At 34.5% G+C, this 17847-nt stretch overlaps 1 protein-coding gene across 6 annotated transcripts in view; it reads left to right on the top strand.

The window, feature by feature from the left end:
- Positions 1–17847, top strand: part of ATRNL1 (attractin like 1) — an 857023-nt gene that overhangs the window by 348187 nt on the left and 490989 nt on the right. Inside the window, exon 22 of one of the 6 annotated variants that reach the window (XM_034931567.4) lies at positions 8243–8331. The exons of the other annotated variants lie outside the window; for them this stretch is intronic. Coding sequence (XP_034787458.1) covers positions 8243–8316 — 74 coding nt within the window. The 3' untranslated portion in view covers positions 8317–8331. Of the gene's footprint in view, positions 1–8242; positions 8332–17847 lie in introns of those variants that run through there. 6 annotated transcript variants of the gene reach the window in all.

The raw sequence follows: 17847 nt of genomic DNA on the forward strand, positions 1-17847 counted from the left end.
CTTTATCTGCACCAGCTAATAATTTTACCTCCTACTTCATTGAGAAAATATAAGCAAATAGATGCGAATGTTCCCATTTTTTTTTACCACCACAATCACCAAACTTTTTTGCACCTATACTTATTTTCTCTGCATTTAGTTTATTATCGAGGAAAGAATGCCTCTCTTCCTAACAAAAGCCTATTTTTCAATTTGTTTTGCTCTAAATTTTATACCTTTAACTCTTTAAGGGACTTTGCTTTTCCATTTCTGCTTTATCAACAGTTGCTTAGACTCTACTGGACCAATTTCTTTAGCACACATATACATGTTTTAATATATCTTATGTTAAAAATAAAATTTTTCTACTCCCCTTGTACTTCTCCAACTATTGCACCATTTCTGTATTTTCTTTCAGATCAACCCTTCTCAAAATAGTTGCCTAAACTTGTCACCAAATCCTTACCACCCATTTCCTCTTCAATCCCCACAACTCCATAGACATTGCTTTTCTAAGGAAACATACCACAGAGTCGAACAGTTGAAACAGTCTATTTCTTGACTTTCCTATCATACTTTCCAATTTTTCCTACTCTGTCACTGACTGTACCTTTTTAGTCTTTTTTACTTTTTTTCCACTTGACCTTATCAGTTCCCATAGTTTTAAGAAGCATCTAAATTTTGATGTTCCAAAACTTGTAGTTTTGATCACTTTTCTGAGCTGCAAACTGATTTCTCTGACTTTCTGTTTGATATCATCATTTAGATATTTTATTAGAAAGTCATATTCAATATTTTCAAAACAGAACCTTAGTTTTTCCTCATTTTCTAAAACTTCATTCTTTACTCAGACTTCCTCATTTCAGTAAATGTACATAATGCCTATATACTTGCTTTTGTCAAATATCTGAAAGCCTTCTTTGATTCCTGATTCCAAAGACTTCTTTGAGCCCCCCTCTCTGATACCTTTCCTTTCCCAACCCTTACTTTGTGAGGGTGTTTAGTACTTCAGTTGGATTTCCTTATACAATATATCCCAAAGATATATATCTTTCTCTCTTCTACTTCTCCCACCCTGTCCAAGGCACTGTCATTTTGACTCTGGTCCTTTTTAGAAGCTTCCTTGTGTAGTTTTCCCATTTTCAGTTTTAATTTTCTTCAGACATTTCTCCAATCGGCCACCAGGGTGACATTTAAAAATTAAAAATCAGACCATCTCACTACCCAGCTTGAGATCTTTCATGGTTTTCCATGATGTGGCCCTTACCTGCTTTCTGACTTTATCTCTTACAACCCTCCAAAAATCATTCTAAGCACAGTGGAATTATTTTTTTTCTTCAAACAGCGCAGCTTCATTTTCATTTGTGTTTGCTCTCTCTCTCTCTCTCTTTGTGTGTGTGTATGTGTGTAAACAATCAGGAACTTTTTCACTGATTGTTTACATGATTTGCTTCTCATTTTTCATTTATCATTTCAGATGTTATTTCCTTTTGTGTGCCTTTTGTAAAGCAATCTTCTCTGAACCTGTAATAGGGATTGGTAAGCTTTTGCTGTAAAGGGCCAAATAATAGATATTTTAGGCATGACAGGCCAGATGGTCTCTCTTGTTCCTACTAAACTCTGCCACTGTAGTAGACAAGCAACCATAGACAATATGTAAATGATTGGTTGCGGCTGTGTTATCATAAACTAGCTACAGAAACAGGCTGTGGACCAGATTTGGTCTGTGGGCAGTAATTTGTAACACCTATTCCAAAACATTACCTTGCTATCTTCATAGCATATATCACTCTCTTAAAATGTCTTGTTTATTTGTGTGATTATTTTTGGCTTTCTCTTCTATTAATAGAATGCAAACTCCATAGGAACAAGGCCTTTGATTCCTCACTTCTATCTGTCTATAATTCTGATTGGAATTTTGTTAATTTAAAAGATTAATCTGAGGAGAACATATATATATTTTGTTAAGTATTAAAATTTAGAATGCTCCTTAGCAGTCTATTTATCATGTATAGTTACATCTTCTTTTATGACCTAAAATAGATTTTGTAGTTTTGTAAATTAAATTTTTTGTAGTTTTGTAAATTAATATTTAGTTTATTTCTGGGATTTCATTTGGTTTGGAGATTTTTATTAGTTTGCTATTCAGAATGGAATTTTTAAACCATTACATTTTCTGTTGAATGTAAAACCTCTATTGATGTGAAAGAAAAGCTATTGATGATTATATGTGTTTAAATTTTTGCATTTTTTTTGGTGATTTGATATCATCAAATTATTCTGTTGATGATTTATAGTGATGCCATTAATGACAAATTTTTGGTCTCAAAGTCTATAATTGAAATAAATGTAATTACACCTGTTTCTTTTGATTAGCATTTGCCTGATGTGTCTTCCTTCATCCTTTCAGTCTGTGGGCTCTCTTTTTATAGGCATATCTCTTAAAAATAGAAGACTTTGATTTTGCTGTTTTCTAATCTGTACATTTTTGTGATTAATGATGAGTTGAATCCATTTATTTTTGGTGTTATTATTCATATCTTTGAATCTATACCATTTTAATTTTTTATTTTGTATTTTTACTTTTTATATATTTGTTTTTAAGCCTTTTATAGCTTTTTTGGAAGGGGAAACATACTGATATCCCCCTCCTATAAGATAAGGATTTTAGCATTCTGTAACTTTTTTTGAAATTCTTTTATAAAACCACAGTGTTTTGATATTCTCTAGACTTTCTATTCTTGGTTATTATGGATACACATGTTTCTTTGGTCATCGCAATTTTTACAAAGATAACAAATTCACCAAGGTATTTTATCAGCCCCATCTCCGTATCCCTTGATATTTTTTTTGCTACACATTCTGTATTTATCTCTTCTCTTTTTAAGTCTTTAATCAAAAATTGTTTTAACGGAAGTCTGCATGTCAAAGCTTCTGAAGTCTCTATGCCTCAGAGTATTTATTATTCCTTCATATTTGAGTGTATGCAACTAATAAAGTAGACTTAATATGTGGAGCAAAAATTGATTAAACTACAATAAAAAATTAAACATACCTCTTTAGAGTATTAATAGATCAAGCAGACAAAATTCAGAAAGAATATCAAAGATCTGAAGAACACAGTTAATAGAAATATGAATTATAGCCATAAAGATTAAAAAGAGGATTTAAATTTGCATTTATTTTACAGATGATATAATTGTTTCCATAAGAAATCGAAGTGTCTACAGGCAAATTATTAGAAATAACAGGAATGTTTGTCAGGTTGTTGGATACAAGATTAATATTAAAGTGCCTTCTTAGACATGTTCCTCTACCAGCTGTTAGGGCTAACTAGATAGTTACAGTAATTAAGGCAGTGTAGAGTTGTTTTTGTTTTGTTTTTTGGTGCAGGGATAGGCATAGTCACTGAAGTAATAAGATAATCTCCAAATAAAAGGTATAGGTATTTATATATTAATATTTAAGTCATATCTGGCTACATTACTGAATTGTTTATTATTTAATAGCTTTTTAGTTGTTTTATATTAATTTCTTGGTAAACTGATTCTAGGCAGAAAAAGACAACTTGGTTTTCTTTTTAAAAATATTCATATTTCTGTATAATTATATTTTTGTAATTTACCTCTGTCATCTATTCACCTTTTTTCTTTGCCATTTTTGTATTTGTATTTGTCTCTTAGTTGTAATGTGTGTGTGAGTTGATTTTTTTTTCAAAATTGATATGTAGATTATGTCCTTTTAGGACACCTGTTTACCTGAAATTATTTTATTTTATTTTATTTTTGAGGTGGATAGAGCAAGATATTTATATCTTGCTCTGTCACTCAGGAAGGAATGCAGTGGTGCCATCTTGGCTCACTGCAACTTCCGCCTCTCGGGTTCATGCAATTCTCCTGCCTCAGCCTCCTGAGAAGCTGGGATTACAGGTGTGCGCCACCACGCCAGCCTATTTTTGTATTTTTAGTAGAGATGGGGTTTCACCATGTTGGCCAGGCTGGTCTCGAACTCCTGACCTCAGGTGATCTGCCCGCCTTGGCCTCCCAAAGTGCTGGTATTACAGGCTTGAGCCACTGCGCCCGACCCTGAAATTATTATTATATTGTCCTTGAATGGGGACAGCATTGCTGAGTATATATTTTCCGTAAATATTACTTCATTTTTTTTATTTTGACATTTATTTCTGCTTAAGAGCACTTGGCTGCTGGGCAAAATGGCTTATGCCTGTAATCCTAGCACTTTGGGAGACTGAGACGGGTAGATCACCTGAGATCAGGAGTTCGAGACCAGCCTGGCCAACATGGCAAAACCCCATCTCTACCAAAAATACAAAAACAATTAGCAGGATGTGGGGGCACACACATGTAATCCCAGTTACTCAGGAGCTGAGGCACAAGAATTGCTTGAACCCGGGAGGCAGAGGCTGCAGTGAGCCAAGAGTGTGCCACTGCACTCCAGCCTGGGTGACAGAGTGGGATTTCGCCTCAAAAAAAAAAAAAAAAAAAAAAGCACTTGGCATGTTGCCTAATCCTACTCTGTAAATAACTCATTTGTCTGTGTGTGTGTGTGTGTGTGTGTGTGTACACTTACCTACATGGACATGCTTGGATGTCTGTAATTTTTTTTTAAACAATAACTTCATAGAGATATATTCACAAACCATAAAAGTCACCATTTTAAAGTGTACAATTCAGTAGCTTTTAGTATATTATACACAGTTGTGCAACGATCTGCACCATCTAATTTTGGAACATTTTTATCGCTCCAAAAAGAAACCTGTACATGTCAGCAGTCACTTATCATTCTTTTTTCACCAGCTAGTGGCTACCATTTATCTTCTTTTTGTCTGTATGCATTTGTCTATTTTGTTATGTCCAAATCTGTATTGATTTGTCTATTTTGGACATAACAAAATAAACAAATCAGTCTTTTGTGACTGATTTCTTTCATTAGCACAGTATTTTTGAAGCTTATTCATGTTATAGCAGAAATCATTACTTTATTTCTTTTTATGACAAAATAATATTTTATTGTGTGAACATATCACATTTTGTTTACCATTCAGTTGAGGTACATGGGTTGTTTTTACATTTTGGCTATTTTGAATAATATTTGTGTAATATAATATGCTTTTTATATTTATACAAGATACTTCCTTTAAATATTTAGGTTTTCTTCATCAACAGATTTTTTTCTTTATTTAATATATGTGCTACCCTTCAACTCATTATGACCTCTGCTTTAACTACATTAGTCATGCATGCACTGAATTTTTCTGTGTATCATTTCTCTTGAGTGATTTTCATCTCTATTTCTATTTTGGGAGGCTTTTTCATATTTGACCTACATAGCACTATTTCAGTCTTATGTTGTATTAATTATTCTGTTTTCTGATTCTCGCATTAACTTTTTAAATTTTGCCATTACATTATTACTTTTTTGTTTTTCCTTTTGTAATTTATTTAGCTCTCTTTTTATTGTAATCTTTGGTGTTATTATCTCATCTTTCATCTTTAATTTTGTGGAGTCAGTGATTTTTAGATTTTATTTTCTCTTGACATGTTCCCCATGGGTATTTTAAATAACTAAAAAACTCTGTATTTATATTAATTAATTGTATCTACTTCATCTATTGTTGTCAAATTGAGATTTTGCTCTTTTTCTCTTCTTACCATTGCAAGTCAAAATAATGTAAGAAAAGCAAAAATGTTTACTACTTTTCCTATGTTTTTGTTTTTATGATTAAAAAAACATATGCAATTGGAATTTGGAGCCTGAAGTATGAATGGTTTTGTATTCTCCTGAAGCTCTACGAAGCTCATACAAAAAGTGAGAAGTGTAAATAAGAGAGGTCTTTCTTTATATCTATTTTACCTATTTTTATAAACTATTTTTATATAAAATTGGGAAATTAATTGTGGATCTCCGATTTTCTTGGATTTATGAGAGGTGGTTTGCTTGGATTTATGAGAGGTGGTTTGCTGATTGTTCGCCAAAATATTTAAAAGCAGATACATATATCATTTAAAGTGGTTCTAACCTCTGGGCTCAGTCTTTAAAATCAAAAGATTGATTTATAGATACTTACAGCTTTGATTCTTCAAGCCTTGAAATACAGCTATTTAGTATTTTTTTCTATTAACAAAGTTTTCCAAAAGGTGTTCCTAGCATATTTAAACATAAAGAATAGTTTATCTTTTTTTAAGTTATGGAAATTTAAAATGTGTTAAAAAGTATAGTATATATACTTCTATTCATGTAGTATATATATTTCATAGTATATAGAATATACTTAAAAATTGTGTACCTGTTACCAAGCTTTAATAAAGCTTAACGTCTTGCTCTATTTGCTTTGGATTTTTTAAAAAGAAAGTAAACATCACAGATAGAGTTGATTTTTTGTGTGTCTTTTTTTAGATAGAGCCACCAAACTGTATTTTGTTTTGTCCTTATTATGCTAATGTTATTTGTTTGCAATATATATAATAATCAATATTTATTGAGTACTTTAGTATATGTCAAACACTGTTATAAGTACCTTTAATTTGTTAGCTCACTTAATCATCCATAAAAATTAATACTATACCACATTATTTAAAATATATAAAAATTACATACTCTGTGAATCCTACAAATTGCTTTTATGTGCAACATATTTGAGATTTATCAATGCTAATATATGCAGCCATAGTGCATTTATTTTAGTTATGTAGAATATTTCTACAGGTATAACATTTATTTCCTCATTCTCCTTTTGATGCACATCTAAGTTGTACTTAATTTTTCAAAATAATACATAATTCTGGAATTAAAATCCTTACACATTTCTACTTGAACTGGAAGTTCTTTGAGATATACAAGTAGAAGTGGAATTGTAGATTTATTAGATTTTTCCAAATTACACTGCAAATATTTATATTAATTTATGCTCCATCATGGTATACAATACTTTTCTTCCACTTCCTCACCAACATTTTATATTTTTAGTCTCTTTAATATTTGCCAATCTGATGGTTTTGAAATACTATCTTGTTTTTACTTGCATTTTCTTTATGACTAATTGAAACAATATCATTTTACATATTTATTTTGTATTTAAGTTTCTCTTCTTTGAATTGTTGCTCTTATTCTTTGTCTTTTTCTTATTTTGTAGTTTGTCTTTTTCATATTGTTGGCATTTTCTTATTGATTTATACTAGTTTTAATGTAATAAATTCTGGATATTAATTTTTTGTTTATTATTTATACAGCAAATATCTTCTCATAGTCTATGACTTGGCTCTTGATCTTTGTTAAAAATGACATTTATACATTCTTCTCTTTGCTACATGGCACCTACCCTAAAATCGAATATCAACCACATAATTGGATATAAAACAATCCTCAGCAAATGCAAAAGAACTGAAATCATAACAAACACACTCTTGGACCATGTGAAAATAGCAGTCAGGACAAAGAAAATTGCTCAAGAAATTAAATAACGTGCTCTGGAATGACTTTTGGATAAATAATGAAATTAAGGGAGAAATCAAGAAGTTCTTTGAAAATAATGAGAACAAAGCTAAAACATACCAGAATCTCTGGGATATAGCTAAGGCAGTGTTAAGAGGGAAATTCAAAGGGCTAAATGCCCACATCAAAAAGTTAGAAAGATCTCAAATTAACAACATAACATCACAACTGAAATAATTAGAGAAGCAAGAACAAATCAACCCCAAAGTTAGCAGAAGACAAGAAATAACTGAAATTAGAGCTGAACTGAAGGAAATCAAGATGCACACACAAAAAAACATTTAAAAGATAAACAAATCTAGGAGTTGGTTTTTTGAAAATATTAATAAGATATGTTGCAAGCTAGACTTATTTTTGCAGTTGAAAGTAATGGCAAAAACTGTAATTACTTTTGCTCCAATGTAATAGCCTGCCAACCAACAACAACAACAACAAGCATAGGTCCTGATGAATTCACAGATGAATTCAACCAAATGTACAAAGAACAGCTGGTACTATTCCTACGGAAACTATTCCAAAAAGTTGAGGAGAAGGGACCCCTCCCCATATTATTCTATGATACTCATATGGACAGGAGGCAGGGAAACACTGGGTAGAAGAGGGCAGTCCCTGGGAGGGCCCCACCCTCAAGCCTGGAACAGTAGCCCAAAGGGAGAAATTTCTATCACCATATTTCTGCTCAAATGTTGCCTTTTCCAAAATCGCCCTGGCCCACCCCACTCCCCTGATTCTGTACCTATAAAAACCACAGGCTCCACTGGCAGAGGTGCTGCAGAAAAGGAGAGAAGAGAAGAAGCAGCCAGACATTGGAGAGAAGCAGCTTGACTTCAGAGGGATGGCTTGACGGGGAATATCAGAGGAGAGCTTGGCTGGGGAGAGCAAGACTCCAGGGAAAGACCACCTTCTCACCTCATATTCTTTCCACCTCCCCTTCCCACTGCAAGCCACTTTCATTGGCAATAAAATCCTCCATATTCACCACCCTCCAATTTGTTCATGCAACCTGATTCTTCCTGGATGCTGAACAAGAGCTCAGGAGCCATGGGTATGGACACTTGAGCTATTTAACACTTAAGCCTTCCGTGGATGGCAAAGCTAAGAAGACACTGTAACACATGCCCTCTGGGGCTTCAGGGGTTTGGGTACCCCCCAGACACTGCCATGGGGCTGCACAGAGTTTTGCTTCTGCCGGCACCCAGAAGCATTCATCCCGGTTGCTGCACCTGCTCACTTGCATGCTCCTCCTCCCACAAGGGGTTATTTAAGAGCTGTGGGCTGAGTAAGTGAGGCACCCCTTTTGTGAGACCCATGAAGGGGTCAGGGAAAATGTTCTGTTTCAATGCCAGCATCATCCTCATACCAAAACCTGGCAGAGACACAACAAAAAAAGAAAACTTCAGGCCAATATCTTGGATGAACATAGATGTAAAAATCCCCAACAAAATACTTGCAGACCAAATCCAGCAGCACATCAAAAAGCTAATACACCACAATCAAGTAAGTAAGTAGGCTTCATCCCCAGGATGCAAGATTGGTTTGACACAAGCAAATCAATAAATGTGATTCATCACAAAAACAGAACTAAAGACAGAAACAACATGATTATCTCAATAGGTGCAGAAAAGGCTTTCTATAATTAAAAACTATAACTTAGGTATTAAAGAAACATACCTCAAAATAATAAGAGCCATATATGACAAACCCACAGCCAATAACATACTGAACAGACAATACCTGGAATCATTCCCCTTGAAAACTGGCACAAGACAAGGATGCCCTCTCTCACCAGTCTTATTCAACATAGTATTAGAAGTCCTAGCCAGAGCAATCAGGCAAGAGAAAGAAATAAAGAGCATCCAAACAGGAAGAGAGGAAGTCAAACTATCCCTCTTTCCAGAAGACATGATCCTATATGTAGAAAATCCTATAGTCTGAGTCCAAAAGCTCCTTCAACTTTTAAACAGCTTCAGCAAAGTTGTCAGATACAAAATCACTGTACAAAAGTTACTAGTGTTCCTATGCACCAACAATAGCCAAGCTGAAAGCCAAATCAGAAAGGCAATCCCATTCACAATTGCTACAAAAAGAATAAAATACCTTAGAATACAGCTAACCAGGGAGGTGAAAGATCTCTATAATGAGAATTACAAACCACTGCTCAAAGAGAAGACACAGACAAATGGAAAAACATCCAGACTCATGGATAGGAACTGTCAATATCATTAAAATTGCTATACTGCCCAAAGCAATGTACAGATTCAGTGCTATTCCCATAAAACTACCAGCAGCATTCTTCACAGAACTAGAACAAAACTATTTTAAAATTCATATGGAACCCAAATAGAGCCTGAATAGCCAAGGCAATTCGAAGCAAAAAGAATAAAGCTGGAGGCATCACGTTACCCAGCTTCAAACTATATTACAGGGCTACAGTAACCAAAACAGCATGATACTGGTAAAAAAACAGGCACATAGACCAATGGAACAAAATGGAGAGCCAGGAAGTAGGCTACACACCTATAACCATCTGATCTTCAATAAAGCTCACAAAAACAAGCAATGAAGACTCCCTTTTCAATCAATGGTGCTGAGATAACTGGCTATCCATATGCAGAAGATTGAAGCTGGACCCCTTCCTTACACCATATACAAAAGTTAAGATGGATTAAAAACTTAAATGTAAAACATAAAACTATAAAAATCCTGGAAGACAAACTAGGCAATGCCATCCTGGACAAAAGAACTGGCAAAGATTTCATGACAAAGACACCAAAAGCAATTGCAACAAAAGCAAAAATTGACAAGTTGGATCTAATTAAAGAGCTTCTGCACAACAAAGAAACTATCAACAGAAACTATCAACTATCCTATAGAATGGGAGAAAATATTTGCAAACTATGCATCTATCAAAGATCTAATATCCAGCATATATATGGAACTTAAATTTTCAAGAAAGAAACAAGCAACCTCATTAAAAAGTGGGCAAAGGACATGAACAGAAACTCAAAAAAAGACATACATGTGGCCAACAAGCATATGAAACAAAGCTCAGTATCGTTGATTGTAGAGAAATGCAAATCAAAACCACATTGAGATACCATCTCATGCCAGTCAGAATGGATATTATTAAAAAGTAAAAAAATAACAGATGCTGGTGAGGTTGTGGAGAAAAGGGAGCACTTATACACTGTTGGTGGGAGTGTAAATTAGTTCACCCATTGTGGAAAGCAGTATGGCAATTCCTCAAAGAGCCAAAAGCAGAACTACCATTCAACCCAGCATTCCCATTACTTGGAATATGCCCAGAGGAGTATAAATCATTCTGCCATGAAGACACGTGCACACAAATGTCCACTGCAGCACTGTTCACAATAGCAAAAACATGGAATCAACCCAAATGCCCATCAGTGACAGATCAGATAAAGAAAATGTGGTATGCATAAACCATGGAATACTATGTAGCCATAAAAAATGAGATCATATATTTTGTGGGAATATGGATAGGGCTAGAGACTATTATCCTTAGCAAACCAATGCAGGTACAGAAAACCAAATACTGCATGTTCTCAATTACAAGTGGTAGCTAAATGCTGAGAACTAAAGAACACAAAGAAGGGTACAACAGACACTGGGGTCTACTTGAGTGTGGAGAATGGGAAGCAGGAGAGACAGCTATTGGATATTGGGTTTAATACCTGGGTGATAAAAAAATCTGTATGACAAATCCCTGTGACCTAAGTTTACCTATGTAATAAATCTTCACATATACTTCTGAACCTAAAATAAAAGTTTTTTAAAAACAATATTTATTGTGGAGGGGTTTTAAACTTTATTAATTTTTTCCTTTATGATTTAGATCTTAATGACATGCTTTTTTAAGGTCATAACAGATGCTCTCTTGTATTTTTGAAAAGCTATAAAGTTTTGCTTTTAATATTTAGGTCTTTAATTGGCTTAAATTGATTTTTATGTTTGATATAGGATATAAATCCATACTGTAGTTTTTCTTTTTTATTGTTTGTTCCTGTGCCATTTATTGCAGTCTCCCTTTCACCACAGATTTTTCTAAAGTACTTTATTGAGATACAATTGGCATAGAAAAACTGTACACAATAAATATCCACAATTTGATAAATTAGGAAATAATTATACATCTATGAAACCATCAGCACAATCAAGACTATAAATATATCCATCCAACACCTTAAGTTATTTAATTAATTTTCTTAACACTTAATATAAGACCTAACTTGTTAGCAAATTTTAAAAATATACAATACAGTATTGTTAACTATAAGTACTATCCTGTATAGTAGATCATCAGAACTTAATCATTTTGCATAACTGAAGCTTTGTACCCTTTGAGTAACCATTCCCCTTTTCTTTCTCCCTATCCCAGCACCTGGTAACCACCATTCTATTCTCTGCATGTATGAATTTGATTATTTTAGATTTCTTATAAATGTGGGATAATACAATATTTGTTCTTCTGGTCAGGCTTATTTCACTTAGCATCATGTTCTCCAGGTCTATCTATGTTGTTGCAAATGGCAGAATTTCCATCCTTTTTAATGCTGAACAATATTTAATTGTATGTATATACTACAGTTTCTTTATCTGTCATCTGTCAGCAAACACTAAGGTTGCTTCCATGTCTTGTCTATTGAGAATAATGCTATAAGGAACATAGAAGTCTAGATATCACTTTGAGATCCTGAGTTTAGTTTCTTTTGATCTGTATATACCTAAAAGTGGGATTGCTGGAACAGATAGTAGTTCTATTTTTAATTTTTTGAGAAGACACCATACTGTTTTTCATAATGGCAGCACCAGTTTGCATTCCCATAAACAGTATACAAGAGTTTTTTAGAGAAATGTCTATTCAGTCTCTTTGCCCAGTTTTAATTGTGTTGTTTACCTGATATATAGTTGTTTGATTTCCTTTTATGTTTTGGATATTTACCCCTTGTCCAATGTATGATTTGCAAATATTTTCTCTCATTTTGTACCATTTTCTTTTGTTGATTGTTGCCTTTGCTGTTTGATGTAATTTCAACTTTTTAGTTTGATGTGATTTCAGTTGTCAATGTTTGCTTTTGTTGCCTGTGCTTTTGGTAGTATGTTCAAGAAATCATTGTGTACTATGCAGCCATAAAAAATGATGAGTTCATGTCCTTTGTAGGGACATGGATGAAATTGGAAATCATCATTCTCAGTAAACTATCGCAAGGACAAAAAACCAAACACTGCATGTTCTCACTCATAGGTGGGAATTGAACAATGAGAACACATGGACACAGGAAGGGGAACATCACACTCTGGGGACTGTTGTGGGGTGGGGGGATGGGGGAGGGATAGCATTAGGAGATATACCTAATGCTAAGTGATGAGTTAATGGGTGCAGCACACCAGCATGGCACATGTATACATATGTAACTAACCTGCACATTGTGCACATGTACCCTAAAACTTAAAGTATAATAATACTAAAAAAGAAAAAAAAAGAAATCATTGTGAAGTTCTCTGTTGATAAGCATTTCTTCTGTTTCCTTACAAGAGTTTGATGGTTTCAGGTTTTACATGTAAGTATTTAATCCACTTTGAATTAATTTCTGTGTATGGTATAAGGGTCCAATTTCATTCTTTTACATGTGAATATGCAGTTTTCCCAACACCATTTAATGAAGAGACTATCCCTTCCCCATTGTGTTCTTGGCATCCTTGATGAAGATCAGTTAACTCTACATGCATGGGTTTATTTCTGGGTTCTTTACCCCGTTACATTTATCTATATATCTTTTTTCATGCCAGTACCAAACTATTTTGATTATTATAGCCTTGTAATATATTTTGAAATCAGGGGTATGATACCTCCAGCCTTTTTTCTTCTTGGTCAGAATCGTTTTGACTATTTGGGTTATTTGGTGGTTCCATATGAATTTTAGGAGTTTTTTCTTTCTATTTATGTAAAAAAAGGCACTGGGATTTTGACAGGATTTGCAGTGAATCTGTAGATCACTTTTAGTAGCATGGACATTTTAACCATATTAATTTTTCCAATCCATGAATATGGGATGTCATATTATTTATTTGTGTTTAATTTCTTTTGTCAATGTTTTATAGTTTTTAATGTTCAAGTCTTTATTCTCTTTGGTTAAGTTTATTTATAAGTATTTTATTTCTTTTGATGCCATTGTAAGAATGTTTTCTTTAATTTCTTTTTCAGTTAGTTCATTGCTAGTGTATAGCAATGCAACAGATTGTTGTATGTTGATTTTGTATCCTGCAACACTGTTGAATTTATTTGTTCTAACAGATTTTTGTGTTTGTGTGTGTGTATATGTGGAGCCTTTAGTATTTTATCTATATAATATATCATCAGCAAACAGAGATTACTTTTTCTTTCTGATTTAGAGACCTTTTCTTTTTCTTGCCTAATTGCTCTGGACCTTACTTCCAATACTGTCTTGAATAGAAATGGTGAGAGTGGACATCCCTTCCTTGTTCTGGAACATAGAAGGAATACTTACAGCTTTTTATCATTGCATATGGTATTAGCTGTGGGCTATTCACATATGGTCTCTGTTGTGTTAATTTTCTCCTATACCTAGTTGTTCAGTATTTTTTTATCATGAAAGGGTGTTGAACTTTGTCAGATGTTTTTCTGCATCTATTGATGATAACATAATTTTTATCCTTCATTCTGTTAATTTAGTGTATCACATTTATTGATTTGTATATGTTGAACCATCCTTGTATCTCAGAGATAAAGCCTACTTGATCATGGGGTGTGGTCCTTTTAATGTGTTGTTGAACTTGGCTTGGTAGACCAATGGAACAGAACAGAGGCCTCAGAAATAATACCACACATCTACAACCATCTGATCTTTGACAAACCTGACAGAAACAAGCAATGAGGAAAGGATTCCCTATGTAATAAATGGTGTTGGGGAAACTGGCTAGCCATATACAGAAAACTGAAACTGGACCCCTTCCTTACACCTTATGCAAAAATTAACTCAAGAAGGATTAAATATTTAAAGTAAGACCTATAACCATAAAATCCCTAGAAGAAAACCTAGGCAATACCATTCAGGACATAGGCATGGGCAAGGAGTTCATGACTAAAACACCAAAAGCAATTGCAACAAAAGCCAAAATTGACTAATGGGATCTAATTAAACCAAAGAGCTTCTGCACAGCAAAAGAAACTATCACCAGAGTCAACAGGCAGCCTACAGAATGGGAGAAAATTTTTGCAATCTATCCATCTGACAAAGGGTAATATCCAGAATCTACAAGGAATTTAAACAAATTTACAAGAAAAAATCAAACAACCCCATCAAAAAGTGGGCAAAGGATATAAACAGACAATTCTCACAGAAGATGTTTCTGTGGCCAACAAAAATATGAAAAAAAGCTCATCATCACTGGTGATTAGAGAAATGCAAATCAAAACCACAATGAGACACCATCTCACACCAATTAGAATGATGATCATTAAAAAGTCAGGAAACAACAGATGCTGGAGAGGATGTGGAGAAATAGGAATGCTTTTGCATTGTTGGTGGGAGTGTAAATTAGTTCAACCATTGTGAAAGACAGTGTGGCAATTCCTCAAGGATCTAAATCTAGAAATACCATTTGACCTAGGAATCCCATTACTGGGTATATACCCTCAAAATTATAAATCATACTACTATAAAGACACATGCACACATATGTTTATTGCAGCATTATTCACAATAGCAAAGGCTTGGAACCAACCCAAATTCCCATTATGTTAGACTGGACAAAGAAGATGTGGCACATATACACCATGGAATATTATGCAGCCATAATAAAGAATGAGTTCATGCCCTTTGCAGGTACATGGATGAAGCTGGAAACCATCATTCTTAGCAAACTAACACAAGAACAGAAAACCAAACACCACATGTTCTCACTCATAAGTGGGAGTTGAACAATGAGAACATATGGGCACAGGGAGGGGAACATCACACACCAGGGCCTGTCATGGGGTGACGGGTAAGGCGAAGAATAGCATTAGGAGAAATACCTAATACAGATGACAGGTTGATGGATGCAGCAAACTACCATGGCACATGTATACCTATGTTACAAACCTGCACGTTCTGTACATGTATCCCAGAACTTAAAGTATAATAATAAAAAAATAAATTTTTGAATAGTAATATATATAATACTCTCTAATGAATATATTCTCAACTTCGTTGCCCTGTCTTTACTTCATCCTCTATCCACAGACAAAACTCTAATACAGTATCAACTAATTTCTAAGCTTTTTTTGAACACTCTGCTGTAGAAAAACATACGAATATACTGATCAGTCTCACTTCAGATGCATGCTCACCAATCTCATACTGTTTCAGCTTCTTCATTCCTGTAGTTCAGCAAGTGGGAGGGAGTGGCATCCAGTGGCTTTTTTGCTCCCGTTGTTCGGTGAGCAGGAAGGAATGGTGTGCAATGACTTTTTTGCTCCCATTGTTCAGCAAGTGGAATGAAGTGTTACAGCTCTTTTGTTCCTACCATCTGCAGCTTGGTGAATGGGAGGGTTACAGGTCTTTTGTTTCCACCACCCACAGCTTAGTGAGTTCTGGGTTCTTTTCTCGTGACCAAGAGGAATAAGGTACGTGGACACCGGAGAGTGAGTAAGGCAGAAAATAATTTTGTTGAGCAACAGAAGGAAAGCTCTCAAGCTCTCAGTGGAGAGAGGGACCCTGAAAGTGGGTAGCCCTCTGTGAGGCTGAGTCTGGGGTTTTTATGGGCTTAAAATGGGGGCAGGCTGGTACTTGCTAATTGGTCCATAGGTGGTCTTGGAAAAAGCAGCGTTCAATTAGTTAAAAGGCATCATACACCAGGAACCAATCGAGAGAGTGGGTGGGTTGGCGATAGAAGTTCTCACTCTGGTTGTGGACTCTATCCAGAACTGGCAGTTCAATTTTTCAGGCTTTAGGCTGTCTTTGGCTTGAAGGTTGGCTTTCACCGGGGACCTGTCCCTGTCCACCTAGGAATTTGTCTGTCTCCTGTCACTACAAATACTATATTTCCTCAGTCTATTTACTTTCCCTCTTTTTAATGACTATTTTAGATCTTTTCTCTGCCCGCACATTTCCCAGCCCCTCATCCTCCATTCTCTTTCTCAGCTGATGGCCTTTCTGATTTTATTGAGAAAATGGAAGCAATATAAAGGGAGCTTCCAAATGATCCCGCCACCACATTTCCCTCCCTGCTCTCTGTTCAGTATGATCTCCTCTCTGCATGTTGTGTATATTCAGTCTTTATGTTTTTTTCACAAGATCTCATCACCTTTTACCTACCGCAGGGAATAGTTCCAAATTCCTCCTCCCTCTCCTCTCTTTGCAATTTTTCCTTTTCTAATAATTTTTTCCAATTGGCATAAAATGTGTTATTTCCCCAATCTAAAACTGAAGTTTTCTTATGTGTCTTGATCATACTTATTCTTCACTGCTAATTTTTCATTTCTCTGTATTTATCAATAAAGCAATAAATTATTTGAATTGATTTATAGTCAATCATGTTGTAATTTCTTTATACCATAATAGAGTAGTTCATTAATGCAGCATAAAAATTTATTTTCAAGTTATGTACGTTTATGGATAAACTTGAGACATGTTTTAAATTTTAAAGTTTTATATCCTGTACCCTACTTAGCTAAGAAGTTCAGAGCATATTTCAGCATTAAGTTACATGTTTAAGTGCCAGGTAAATTTTCCATTCATAAGCAAACACACCATCATGATTTTTGAAATTCTGAGGAGAAATATATCTCCTAGTTAAGTGGAAAATTGTGTAGTTGGTTTCTGGAGTACTTTCATTCTAAGCAGCTTTAAAAGGAAACATTTTGTGTAGAAGTCTAAATTTTCTTTATAGTAGTGCACATTCATTCATTGGTATTCTTATTAGACACTTGAATTGATTAATACTCCTACTAATTTTGTTCTAGATCTCAGCTTTGTATTTTTAGCCTGATTGACATTAGGATTGATCATTACCATACACAAGATACTTCATACTGATCTAGTATTTTCAACTCTATTAAATATAGGAAGAGAGAAAATCATGCTTGAATGCCTGGCCAAGAATGTGGTTGGGCATATTTGTGGCAGATGCTGGAGTCTATATAGACAGAAAAATGTCTGTAGGTCTGGGGCATTACAGCCTTTACTCAGGACTGTCCAGGGTCTGAAGTCTCCCAGTTCCTACCTCCAAAAGGGCATTTATTTCCTGACTTCTTAATGCTTAGTTGCAGTCTTGAAAAAATAAAGATGCTTGAGCAGACAAATTTGTGGAAATAGTTTTGAAGTGCTTGCT

The sequence above is a fragment of the Pan paniscus genome, chromosome 8 (genome assembly GCF_029289425.2).
Source record: "Pan paniscus chromosome 8, NHGRI_mPanPan1-v2.0_pri, whole genome shotgun sequence".
NCBI lineage: Eukaryota > Metazoa > Chordata > Mammalia > Primates > Hominidae > Pan > Pan paniscus.